The 12,371-nt window shown below is 41.3% G+C and overlaps 1 protein-coding gene across 2 annotated transcripts; it reads left to right on the forward strand.

The window, feature by feature from the left end:
* Positions 1 to 6,106: 6,106 nt before the first annotated feature.
* Positions 6,107 to 11,591, forward strand: arf1 (ADP-ribosylation factor 1). 2 transcript variants are annotated; one of them, XM_023815711.2, is made up of 5 exons: positions 6,107 to 6,264; positions 8,313 to 8,484; positions 9,002 to 9,112; positions 9,728 to 9,852; positions 9,938 to 11,591. In XM_023815711.2, exons 2-5 carry the CDS (start codon positions 8,337 to 8,339, stop codon positions 10,097 to 10,099), a joined length of 546 nt encoding a protein of 181 aa, XP_023671479.1. In that variant the 5' UTR covers positions 6,107 to 6,264; positions 8,313 to 8,336; the 3' UTR covers positions 10,100 to 11,591. The 2 variants fall into 2 exon arrangements, with proteins under 2 accessions (XP_023671479.1, XP_023671480.1); XM_023815712.2 differs by having other exon boundaries at positions 6,159 to 6,398.
* The last annotated feature ends 780 nt before the right edge of the window (positions 11,592 to 12,371 follow it).

The following is a 12,371-nucleotide window of genomic DNA, read 5'->3' on the forward strand; positions in this document are numbered from 1 at the left end:
AAGCGCTGGCATTTCCGTTATGCTTTATTCACAAATCAGCCGTCCGATGTGTTTAATTTATTTTACGTCTATGTAAATACCTTTAAATGATTGGATATTTATAATATAAATGCTTAAACCCAGTAAAATGTGTTTACTCAGATTATAGTAAAGACAATTTAATCGTTTTAAATGGACTACAGCGTTTGTTTATAAGTTGCCAGTTCAATTTTCTTGTACCAGTATGAAAGTGGTCGCATGCTGCTGGACATTTCGTAGTTTTAGGATTGAGTGCGGCTTCGTGAGCGGCGGGATCGCTGTCTGGTTCTTGTCGGCCTGGGCGAATATAATTACGAATTTCCGTTTTGATATTCCGCCTTAAGTTTATTTAAAACGTCAGCGTGTTTTATTGCCTCGACGTAACGCTGATTTACCACTGATTGTAAATTATTTAGAATGTTCAGGTTCTGTTCCCTGTGAATCATACCTCTATTAAACCAATACTCATAATACAAATTGAAATTGGAGATGGTTAAACTTCGTTTCTTAAAGCTATCGGTATTTAGACTTATAATAAGTCCAATAAATTAGACTACTTGTAATGCGGATTGTGTTGATGATGCAGAAGAAAATTTCCCAGTACATCCCCAAAGCCCATCATATTATGCAAACTCATAATTTTACGAAATTTTGTGCTCTCTGGTATTCGCAAATTTCATTTTGTTTCGTAACGACAAACTAAAAATAATGCTACATGCACTCATGGTTCAATATAAAAATAAAACTCAAAACAGCTCTCATAAATCATAAAGTCAATAATGTTTAAAACGGCGAAGTATGCTAAACTACTGACAGTCTATAACAAATACAACATGCAGGGTCACGTAAACAACACGGACAAAAATATGAAAGTAGAATTCATAGGTTTTTAAAATTGGTGAGAACGTCCGTCGGGCCCAATTCATTTTGCGCTATTTTGACAGTGGTACAGGCGTTATTGTCTTCTATTGGGACTGCTGGCAACTGTAGCTTTACGCGGGCACTGGAAACCTGACAGCCCTCATTTTAAGGAAAGAGCAATCGGATGTTTGGCATTGAAACACAACAAACGCACTGACCGAAACTTTAGCCTGCATAACAATTAGCGTCGCGGGCAAGAATTGAACCGCGTTCAATATCCTTTGGGAAATAGCCCTGAGCGGATTTGCAGCGCAGCAAACGCAAGTGATGAAAATGCCACTCCAGCACCCAAGAGCGCAAGCGATCCCCCTTCTGCTGAAATGCAGGTCCGTATTTCAAATCAGTTGGCAAACTTTATATTTATATATCAGAGGTTTTGTGTTGGATATCTTCAATGAGATTTTAATTCTATTTCACTTCAAAAATGACACTATGACCGTCTTATTTAACAGAGCTTCACATATGGTGCGAAACGCTGAAACTCACGAAAAACCTGCTGGTGACTAAGCTGAATTAAGGTATAGTGGAAAACGCAGGATGTTCTCAGTTTAAATATGTTTTTTTAAAGGCCTATGATTTACAGATTATTTGAGTTTCGAAGCCTGATTGAGTTAGTCATCCTGTTTAAGGTTCTTGGGCTGCAAAATCTTCTTCATAAAGTAATTTTACACTTGGCTAATTCCGCTGCCGTGGTAATGCAAGGCCCATACCTTAGGCTACTGCGTCCATTAGTCCATGGGGATGACAGGTTAGGCAGTGGATCAGAGATGCATCCCTTTTTCATTCTGTTATCATACGGATACAGAAGTTATTAAAAAGCAGAAACATTTTTTTTCAGTGAAATGCATACTCTACTAAATTCCATATTTGAAAATATTCTCAAAACCCTAAATATTTTTAACATAGGCCCAGGCTATTTGGAAGTCTTCGCAATGGAAACCTTCAGATCTCTGCTACCGATAATACGCTTATTCGGTATAATAATCCAAAATACGTTCCTTTTTATATATCTACACATCACTCCACGCAACACACCAAAAAGCCAAGGCCTATGTTATAAACAAGAACGTGAAAATGCCGCTGCAATTTAAGATTTTAAAAATGAAACAATCAAAACGCATGACAACAAACGTTAAATAAATGATATTGTACTCCACCAGTACCATAATTGTCTGTGTCTTGACAGCACCCAGGAAACGTTTTATTAGGGTATAAAACGGCTGATAAAGTGCAACTTGTATATATTTTTTTTACTAGATTTCGCCATCTAGTGGCGCTACCCAGAAAACATATTCGTGTAGAATGAAGCTGCGCTGCCGTCTCAATTAGTCCCTAATAAGTCCCACAAATGTGGCAATAGGTTGTGGAGAGGAGTGTTTTCCAAGGAATATACTTCACTCTCCAGCTTTTGATGCAACCATTAAAATGGATCATATGTAATCTTATAGCGTCTATAGATCATCAACGACTAGTTAACGGCTTGCGCAAAATTCCTTGTCTTTTTCATTTTCCCCGGCTGTTAGTCATTGAGATTTGTAATCTGGTTACTAGTCATGTACAAGCACATACCTGTAGATCATTAAACCGTCTCATCGCTTTTCTTCTGAACTCATCTTATGAAACAGGTTATTTATACGTAATTGGAAGACGGGGTGTGGAAACATGGCCGTATGTATATGCCCAATAATAACATATAATAAGTATATATAGATAAATATGACGTAGAATTAAGGGCTCATCGGGCTGCGCTGTGACAGGTTAAGTCCAGTGAGTTGCACCCAACTTTAGCTCGCTGTTGCGTTTTCTCAGCGTTTTTCCTGGGTCATCCTATGTCCTCCCACATTTTTCTGGTCACGTGTTAACTCTAAATTTCCCCTACGGTGTGGATGTGTGAGTGATCCCGAAGCGCTCTTAGCGGTACGTGCTATTTGTTTTGCAGGACGGGTTGCTTTCATAGAGACCAATGTAACTCGGTATGAGATCATTAAAAATGGGTTGGGAGGATTTTTTAAAATACACGTATCGGTTTGTAACACGTCTGGGGCCTGTTTCGCAAAGCCGGATTTCTTGCTTAGCCGGATAACTTATCGGATTTAAGGTGAACGAAGATCCATTAGCCCAGTTAAAGTGGGGTCCCTTAAATTGGATGTTATCCGGCTGAGCAAGAAATCCAGCATGAAGCGAAAACTTCAGTATTGATCTCAGGGATGGATATTTTCCTATATAGCCTACTGTATTTATTTAAATGTTCCTGTTTAAAAAATATATATGTTCTTATATGCGCCAGTGAATTTATGTTCCGTGGAAACGTTAAGCAGCCAAAGACAAAGGGATGAGCATCATTAAACCGCGAACTATCTGGATTATAGCAACCCCTCCATGGCGTTTCTCATACCAGTCATAACTATTAAAACAGATTTCCCACTCCCCTTCATTTCTCCCTACAATAGACACCTGTCTCCTTCACACATAGACGGCATTGTCCAGCTCCCAGGAACCAACTTGTCAAGCAGCACAAGAGGGACTTTTTCATGGCGGGCCAGGACTACGCAGGTCCTCTCGCCTCCACCCCCATAATAACAGCGGCTGTCCTGGGACGCCCGACGACCCCATGAAAAGCCAACTGTCTGGGTGACCTGGTCAGAAAGACCCCGGTCTGGTTGAATGGCACGGTAAATTCGCCAGCATGAATATGCGGCTTTGTGCACGCAGAGGACGGCAATATTGATGGGTTCCCGGGGTCTACAGCGCTCGTCGGGGACACCTGGGAGGTAGGAGGTGGAGTGTCAATGGAAACAAGGAGGTTTTGTAGCAATGGCACCACCCACCTTCCATATTCTGCACTGTAATCACCACTATACACTAAAGATGGGCATTTTTTCATATGAAAGAAGAGTGGAAGTTATGATTTTAGGTTTTAGTGTAGCACCTGTTTTTATGAGAAATCACCTCTTGCCCGGAAATAAACACTGTAATTGCTTAGTTGTCATGTGACTTCACGGATTTGATGTTACGTTACAAATCCGTTATCAGTGAGTTAGCTTTCAAAGATATATGGTCGCGAGATATATATAAGTCTAATGTTTCTATGTTGCCTGCATGGTTGCTTCATTAAGAAGGATGCGAGCGCTTGCATCTAAGAAATTGTTTGGCTATTGCGTTAATGATGAATTGATGTTAGGCTATAGAAGCGCAGAGAAACGCTGATTTGAGTAATTTTTGCAATTCGAAACTGGCCCTTCAAAAATTTAAGGTATCAACGTTGAGCCAAAAAATTTCTTGGGGGGAAAAAAACAAGTAAGCCTTTACAATTGTAATCCATTTAATGTTAAAAAAAAATGTATATTTGACTGAACATGCCGCATTTTTGGAACAAGGTGAGCTGTCAGACGTCTCAGTATTTTAGAATTCTGAATTACACCGAAGGAAGGATTACGATTTATGATGAAAAAAAAAACAAGATTTGGAATCTAGTTGGTTAACCAGTTTGCAACTAAGGCTTCAACGTGCATGGATTTTCTAATATACTGGTAGTACTAGATATACAAACAAACAGAGGGATTTATGTGAGAGCTACTTGCATGTGATGCCAGACGCTTCAGATCCAATCACTGGATTGCATATGTGGATGCGTATGTTTGTGTGCATGCTACTGGCTTATGTTCGTGGAGATATGAAATTTATTTTATTCACTTTTTGGTATTTTTGCCAGTTGTGGAGTTTGCGAAAGCGGAGTACGAGAGCTTCTGGCGTTTTTAATCTCATCCTAACAGTTACAATGTGTTGCTCTATGTGTTCGGTGCTCATCAAGTTGTCACGGAGTGATATTTGAGCCCCGTGACTCCGAGGGATGTAATAAACCCTGGAGAAGGTGACTGACAAGTTCGCGTATCTGTTGGGTGACAGTGGTTTCTTTATTGCAGCCCTCAAGAATGAGTATATGACAAATCTGTCTGTCATCAAGTCTGGTATCAGTCTGGAGTGCTGAAGATCACATGTAATTATCTTTAAAATACATGAAATGATCCACTTTTGTGTGCTTATATTGCTTTTATTTAATATAGCTCAGTTTTCATAGCCTCCAGTGCAATAAGGGTTAATGACAGGTAAACCAAAATGAGTTCAGTGTTTATATGGTTCAAATGCATATGACTTGACACTCATTCTTCCTACATGCTGCTGCTGTTATAAACACTCTTGTTTAATGCTGTATTGTTCTGGGTGGCACAGGAACCAAAACCATTTCACATGAGGCATGAAGGAAGAATTGAGGACCGTATTTGGGAATTGCAGTGGAGATGGGATAGGGGTAATCAGTGAATGGGATTGAAAACAAAAGTCAGTGAATCCAGTCATCCAGTGACTAGGATAGCTTAGTGGGTACCTCTGTTAACTCACACCACCGGGTTTGGGGGTCCAAATTTGCCCCAGCTCCCAGTTTCCATGTCCTTTTTTAGGTGTACCTGACGATAGCTATGTGGAGTTTCTTTGTGTTGTGTGGTGTTCCCCCAGTTACTCCAGTATGTAGGTAGTTGGCCTGGCACTAAACTGCCCATCGCATGTGACTGTATGAGTGTGTGCATGTATGTACCCTGAGAAGAACTGGTGTCCTGTCTTGGGTGTATCATGTACCTAGAGATGGTCCCAAGGCCGTCCCATGACCTTGACCTTGATAAGTTTTTAGAAAACGGATGGATGTATGGAAAAATACTTTTCAGGCTCAGCAGTACCTGGACGTTCAAGTCCTGCCCCCCACCCTTTTTGTGTGTGGAGTTTGCATGCTTTTCCCGTCCTGTGGTTTCCTCTTAGTCCACAGACATGCAGTTAGCATCATCTCTAAATTATCTGTACCATCATTGTACAAGCGAGAATCCATTGCTCTTTTCAGTCAAAACACTATTTATTTTTAAACATTGTGTTTTATAATAAATATATTACAAATTTTAATTATGCATACAATTCAAAGTAGGCTTACTTATCTGGAGTTTCCCTGGCACATATTTAACACTATATTTACCTATGCTTCTGGATTACTCTAATAGTATATTGAAAACGGATATGAAATGGACACATCCCCGTCTTATTCAGATCGAATGTCACCGTGCTTTTTTTTTCTTTAAAAAACCAGCCGCAGCATGTTTGCACCTTGTGACGTGTGCGGACGCCGCTCGTGCGTGCAGTGCGAAGCCCCACCCACCGGCGCAGTTCCGCGAGCGCAGCGCGCGCACATCCACGAGCCGAGCGCTTCAGCGACGTGGCCTTTAAGCCGCCATCTTGTGGAAACGCCTTGAGGAGGAAGCGACGAGCCTGTCGGCGTAGCTTTTGGTGAGGCGTTTTCGGCACGTTTCTCGTTAAAGATTTCTGCTTAAGTAATTAACTAAGCGAAATATATCCTACGCCCGGCGAGGTAACGAAGTGAAAATAGCCGCGTGGTAGATTCTGGGATTTCTTCTTAAAAGGTAAACAAGTAGTTGTGCTAGTCGGCTTAGCTTGTCGGCTACATTCGTTGAGCATGAAGCGCTAACGGTGGATGATAGATTTTTTTGGAATCAAATATGTATGTGGACAGGTGTGAAGTAACAAATAGGCGGGTATATTGTATTTTGGGTCTAGAGTCGTGGTTAGCAGCAGATATTTATCTGTAAGAGAAGCTGCTTAGCCGGCTATCCAGTTAGCCTTCTTAAGGGACCTTTGGTTATGGGGGGCGATCTCCGCAGTTATCTTCCTTTGTCATTCTGGCGAGCTGACGACGTGCCCCCCCTCCACCCGGACTTGTCCACAGCTAGCTAGTGACCCCCCAGTCGTAGATCCTCGCTGGTTAACGTTAAGTCAGAAGTTAACCAAAGACTTCACGGTTGCGGCCTGGCGAGATTTAACTACCTTAGCTTAAATAGCAGGCTGTTCGTTGCCGGGGTGCTTGGTTAAACCTATTTATTGTGAATATGTTGGTGCGTTAATGTGTTTTAGATGTTTTAACATTTGTATTTCTAACTAGCTTGTGAACGTTTTTTGTGGTTGTTCAGTATACCCTTACAGGTTATCGGTCAGTTAATCGTACGGCATCAACAAAAATAAGTACTTTCCTATTCAGTCCATGATCTGGGATTCCGTTTGCAAACTAAACTAAGTTCTAGCTGTTTTTTTTCCCGTTCCTGGATAATCAAGTTGAAGAAACGTGACTAGTTTTCTTATAGTTGTATCGACTAGGAAATAAAATAACAGGCCAAATACCACACAATACAGTCACAGACAGCAGTCTTAATTCCAAATCAGTAGTTTGGGTGACATTTATATTCCCCTGTCAGATGCTCAGCTTTGGTTGACTGTTGACGATTCTGGTCAATTCTTTGTGCACTGTATTTTAACTAAGAATTTGAGCATATTCTGGTCTAGTATTTTTTTTTTGTTTAGGCTATGATGCAAACAATTGGATTTGTGTCTGTATATCATAGTTTTTTTTAATCAAGAATATCTATAACGTTTGCCACAAAATGATGAACTTCCATTCATTCAGCCATTGGAATGGTTTAAATTTCTGTCTCATGAAACCGGTCACAGGGAAGAATATTGTCATGGTGCTCAGGTGACATTTCTGGCTTTCTATAGTGACTTGTTGCTTGATAGCTATGGAGAGCTGGTTATCAGTCATCTGTTAACACAGAGTGTGATAGTGTTCTCATAGGATAGGATTTGCGGCCTATCAGTGATAATCCTCATGTTTTTATGAAGTAGTTGCCCAATACATGGAGAGTGTAAAGTCATACATTCTTATCCCGTATGTACAAGCACTGCATATGAAGGTTGACTGTGAGTCACTCAAAAAAAACTTCCTGTGAGTTTGCTAGAGCACTGTAAGGGGGGCTCATGCAGCCATGATGAAGTCAGCATTGTTACAGCTTATAACTTGGAAAAAATACACCATATGTCCACGTGCTTAGTCAAAATGTACACTTCAGACAGATTGTATGGTACTAAGTGTTTTTCGTTTTTTGAGACTCGAGGTGTCTGTACTTCTATAATGCCATGGATGAAAATTATGTTTATCAGATCTTTTGCATTGTGTGCTTTTCAATTTTGAACAGTACCCATCCTAAGTGTGTTTTTTTTTTTTTTTTTTTAGTTAAAATATGTTGTAGCTGACTCACAGATTATATTGTTTCATTTTCGATAACTTGGAATGTGTAGGTTGCTAATGGCTTATCCTAGCAGATCCTAGAAGAGACATCTTTCATATGGAGGAATGGATTGGAGATTATTGTCCATTGTCATAGGTTTCTAGCTCCATTAGCAGTTGAACAAGAAAACATTGTCCTACTCTATAACCCCAGGTTGAAATAAATATTTTACTCGGTCTTCTCTCACCTTCTTTTCAGATCACTGTTTGGATCTTGTCAAACATGGGAAATATATTTGCAAATTTATTCAAAGGCCTCTTTGGCAAAAAGGAAATGCGAATCCTGATGGTGGGTCTTGATGCTGCTGGAAAAACTACTATTCTATACAAACTTAAGCTTGGGGAAATTGTAACCACCATTCCGACTATAGGTAAGCAGTTACCTTAGGCTGGTTTGTCACTGTTGTGTGCGTGAAACTCTTGTCTCCACACAGCCTGTGATCTCTTCAGTAGGTGTTTATTTTGCTTAATTGTGATCATTTAATTAGTTTTAAAATAAGTAATCTGAAATTTCAATGTCAGGTAAGGGTCAGATATGGATTACTCATACTTGCTGCTTAAATGCATCTGCAAAATGGGGTAAAGTGTCAAGACTATTCAGATAATGGTCTAACAAAGACTAAAGTTGTCTATGAATGGCCAAAGGGCATAGTAAACAAAGTGTAGGTGGTTAAAAACCGAACAAAAGGTAGAGGCATGTAGAGTACTATGGGCTTGAACCTGCTGAGGATGGGGGAGAGGTTGTGTAAAAATGAACTGATTTGCTTGTATGTTATGCATGTTCAGTTTCTTTGTTTGTACATAGAGGTGGTGCTTGTTTCACCATACCAAGTGTTTTGTATGCTGGTGTGCCCTGCCTTATGGACCGTCTCTTCTGCATTGCTCAAGGTTTTAATGTTGAGACGGTGGAGTACAAGAATATAAGCTTCACAGTGTGGGATGTTGGTGGTCAGGATAAGATTCGACCTCTGTGGCGCCATTACTTCCAGAACACACAGGGTAAGTTCTGCGCCGGCATCTAGAGAGAGCCATTCGGCTGGTTGTTCCTTGGTTGGGGACACTGTAGCTTCTGAGTGAGTAATTTGATGAGTTGGACTTTTGCCAGTAGCCTGAAGGGGAATGGCAAAAGGCTCGAATGTAGAATAACCAGACTTATAATGAAACCAGAATTCAAGTTTCTAAATCCAGAATGACCCAGCCTGAACCATATCATTGTTATTCTGCAGACGTGAAGTAGAAAAAGTCTTGTAATAGATAAAGTTTTATTCATCTAAAATTGACTTAAAGTGTATGAAGTGTCCCAGCCGTCCTAACACTAACATTTGATAGCCATGCTACTGGCTCTAAGTTCAAATATGTTCCTTGTTTGTTTTGGTAACTTATTACTTAAGTGGGTAAGTGGGGGGGTGGGGCAGTCAGTTATGGAGCAGGATACAGTAATGATAACCAGTATCATAGCAACACCCTGTATACTCCTATTGATTTCCTTTAGGCCTAAAAGCCCCTTGTTATAGCCTAGTTGGTGGTGTGCATGCAGTGCAGTGACTCAGCATATGAGTTCCGCCTCTGCTGTTTTTGAGGTGTCATTGAGCATGCGATCCCCCACCCCCGCAGGCCTTATCTTTGTTGTGGACAGCAATGACAGAGAGCGAGTGAACGAGGCCAGGGAGGAGCTCATGCGGATGCTGGCTGAAGATGAGCTGAGAGATGCCGTTCTATTAGTATTTGCTAACAAACAGGTACCGTGGATTGGCCCAATGCAGCACAGTTCTCCCTCTTCCTGATTCGCCATGCCTAATTCCCCCCCCCCCCACTCTGTTTCAGGACCTCCCAAATGCCATGAATGCTGCCGAAATCACGGACAAGCTGGGACTGCACTCTCTGCGTCACAGGAACTGGTATATCCAGGCCACCTGTGCCACCAGTGGTGATGGGCTCTATGAAGGACTGGACTGGTTGTCCAATCAGCTCCGAAACCAGAAATAGCTCCCTCCTCCGACCCGCCCCCTCTCCTCTGCATCTTCTCCTCACTCTTTGCTTTACTCCTCTGATGTTGCAAACTGTGCTACTTTGTGGTATCGAATGCCGGAAGCTGTCCTCATTTCATCTCTCGTCAATATAAATTATGAGCCACACGTTTTGTTTTTTTTTTTGTTTTGTTTTTTTTTTTTTGCAAGCCTTGGAAAGTCAGGATTCTTATTTAATGTAAATAGTCTTTTCTAGTGAGGCTGCTTCTGGCAACTCTTATGCAATATGTGCTCTGCCTTTCCGTTCATGTCCCTGCTGTACTCTTTTGGACAGACCTGCATCGTATGTAGTCCTGGAAAGGGATAGAAGCAGCCCGCCGATATTCTCTTAAACATTCACGCGGTGGCTGTACTGGCCAGCTTTTCCACGTTATTTTGAGTACACTGAAACATTTTCCCTTTTTTTTTTCTTTTTTTTTTTGTTGGGTGCCCAGTACCGGAGTGAGGTGGCACATCCTTGTAAAACACTGAAAGAAATGGAAGAACTCAGAGGCGGGTGATGAACCACTCATAGCAATGGCCGCCCTTCATGAAAATAGGCCCTGGCTTTGGTGATCTTACCAGACAAAGCATGGAACCGCTTAGTGCACCCTGTGTTAATAGTATGGTATGCTGTTATGTTTCTGAATTAAATGCATCCAAGTCAACTTCATAAAAAAAAAGTGACAACTTGCAAACGCGATTGTCAGTTTTCTTACGTTAGAGGCACTTTGAACGTACCTACTAAGCTCCCCAAGCTTCTGAAAAGGATAACGATGCATGTGAGGAATGTGGTTATGTTCTGATCCAGGACCTTCCTGGCTTAATGCTATATGCCAGCAAGCCAGTTAGCAGTCTGTTTTCACCTGTGCCCTAATCAGATTGATATATATATATATATATAATGCATTTTAGTTAATCTTTATTCAATTTTTACTCTAGTTCCTTCAAAGGGTTCTCTTTCTGAACTGTTCTGTCGCTGTTCTTCTGTTCCTAGCTCGGTGGTGGAGTTCCTTTCGCAGCATGTCTCTACGGCCTTTTGTTGCTTCTGCTCCTCTTGCTGCAGTGTTATTTTGAAAGCACTACTGCAAACAGTTTGTCACCTTGAGGGTGCCCCTCTGTTCTTACGATCTGCAGCCCTTCCGGCAGAGAATCTCGCCCCCGGCGAGCACATTCACGGCCGTTTCCCTTTCAGCGTTCTGCAAAAAGAAGCAACATGTGGCAGATGCCAAGCATTTGTACTGCAGCAAGAACCTATATTTTTTTTTATGTACTGGAAATCAACATATAATTGCCTCATTCCCCCCAAGCCCCCCCCCCCCTTTTTTATTTTTAAAGTCTTGATTGATTTGTGTCTGGAAAGACACCAGTATGTGGGAAAGCAGACTCTCATGGTGTGATTTACATTTTTTATGTAAACATATTTTGAATCATTTTAAAAGAAAAGCACTGTAATTAAAGCGTAGAATGAAGGTTTTCTCTTTGTCGTTGTTTTCGTTTCCCTCCATCTCGCCCGCCCCCCAACACAGCTCCAGACTGAAGCTGTAAAATGAATGTAGTTGAAGCCATACAGCATATATTTTGGGTATTAAATTGGGATTAACGGACTCAGTTTGGTCTTCAGCTTGGATCTGTCCATTTTGATTAAATTAGCACGGGTATGAACAATTTCCTGTGCCAGTCTCCACTTTTAAACTTGTGGCCTGCTCATGCTATATGAAAACAAGATCTTTCTATTAGGAGTTATCATAGTAGGTGCTTTCTGCTCCATGCATACGTCTTGCGATGAAGCCTGTACACCTGCATATAGGTAAATGCCTGGCTAGACACTACGTTTCCATTGCCTAATGACCTTAATCTTTCTACTATGCTGTTGTTCCGCTGCATGAGAGGTTTGTGCCAGCACGCCAGGTTGGCCACCAACAGCAAGTGGGTGACATCACAATATCAAGCACCACTTCTTTTTCAAATCAACCTCTGTCAAATCACCTCTGCAATGCTGTAAAGGAACACCCTTGTGCACAGGGGAGACCTTTCGGTATGGGTAGTTCCTTTACCTATTGACTTTGCAACCTGTGTTTATTCAGTTGACGCAACATTGCCCAGTTTCCTACGGTCTTAATGTGGCTATTCCGGTTCCTACCTCTTTCACCGCTTCCTCATTCTGAAACAACTAGTGGTTCATGCTCTTTGTGTTAAACAATAGCTGTCATATTTCAGGGGTGCTTAGATTGTACTGCCTGCGAAAGCTG

This window comes from Paramormyrops kingsleyae, chromosome 4 (genome assembly GCF_048594095.1).
Source record: "Paramormyrops kingsleyae isolate MSU_618 chromosome 4, PKINGS_0.4, whole genome shotgun sequence".
Classification (NCBI taxonomy): domain Eukaryota; kingdom Metazoa; phylum Chordata; class Actinopteri; order Osteoglossiformes; family Mormyridae; genus Paramormyrops; species Paramormyrops kingsleyae.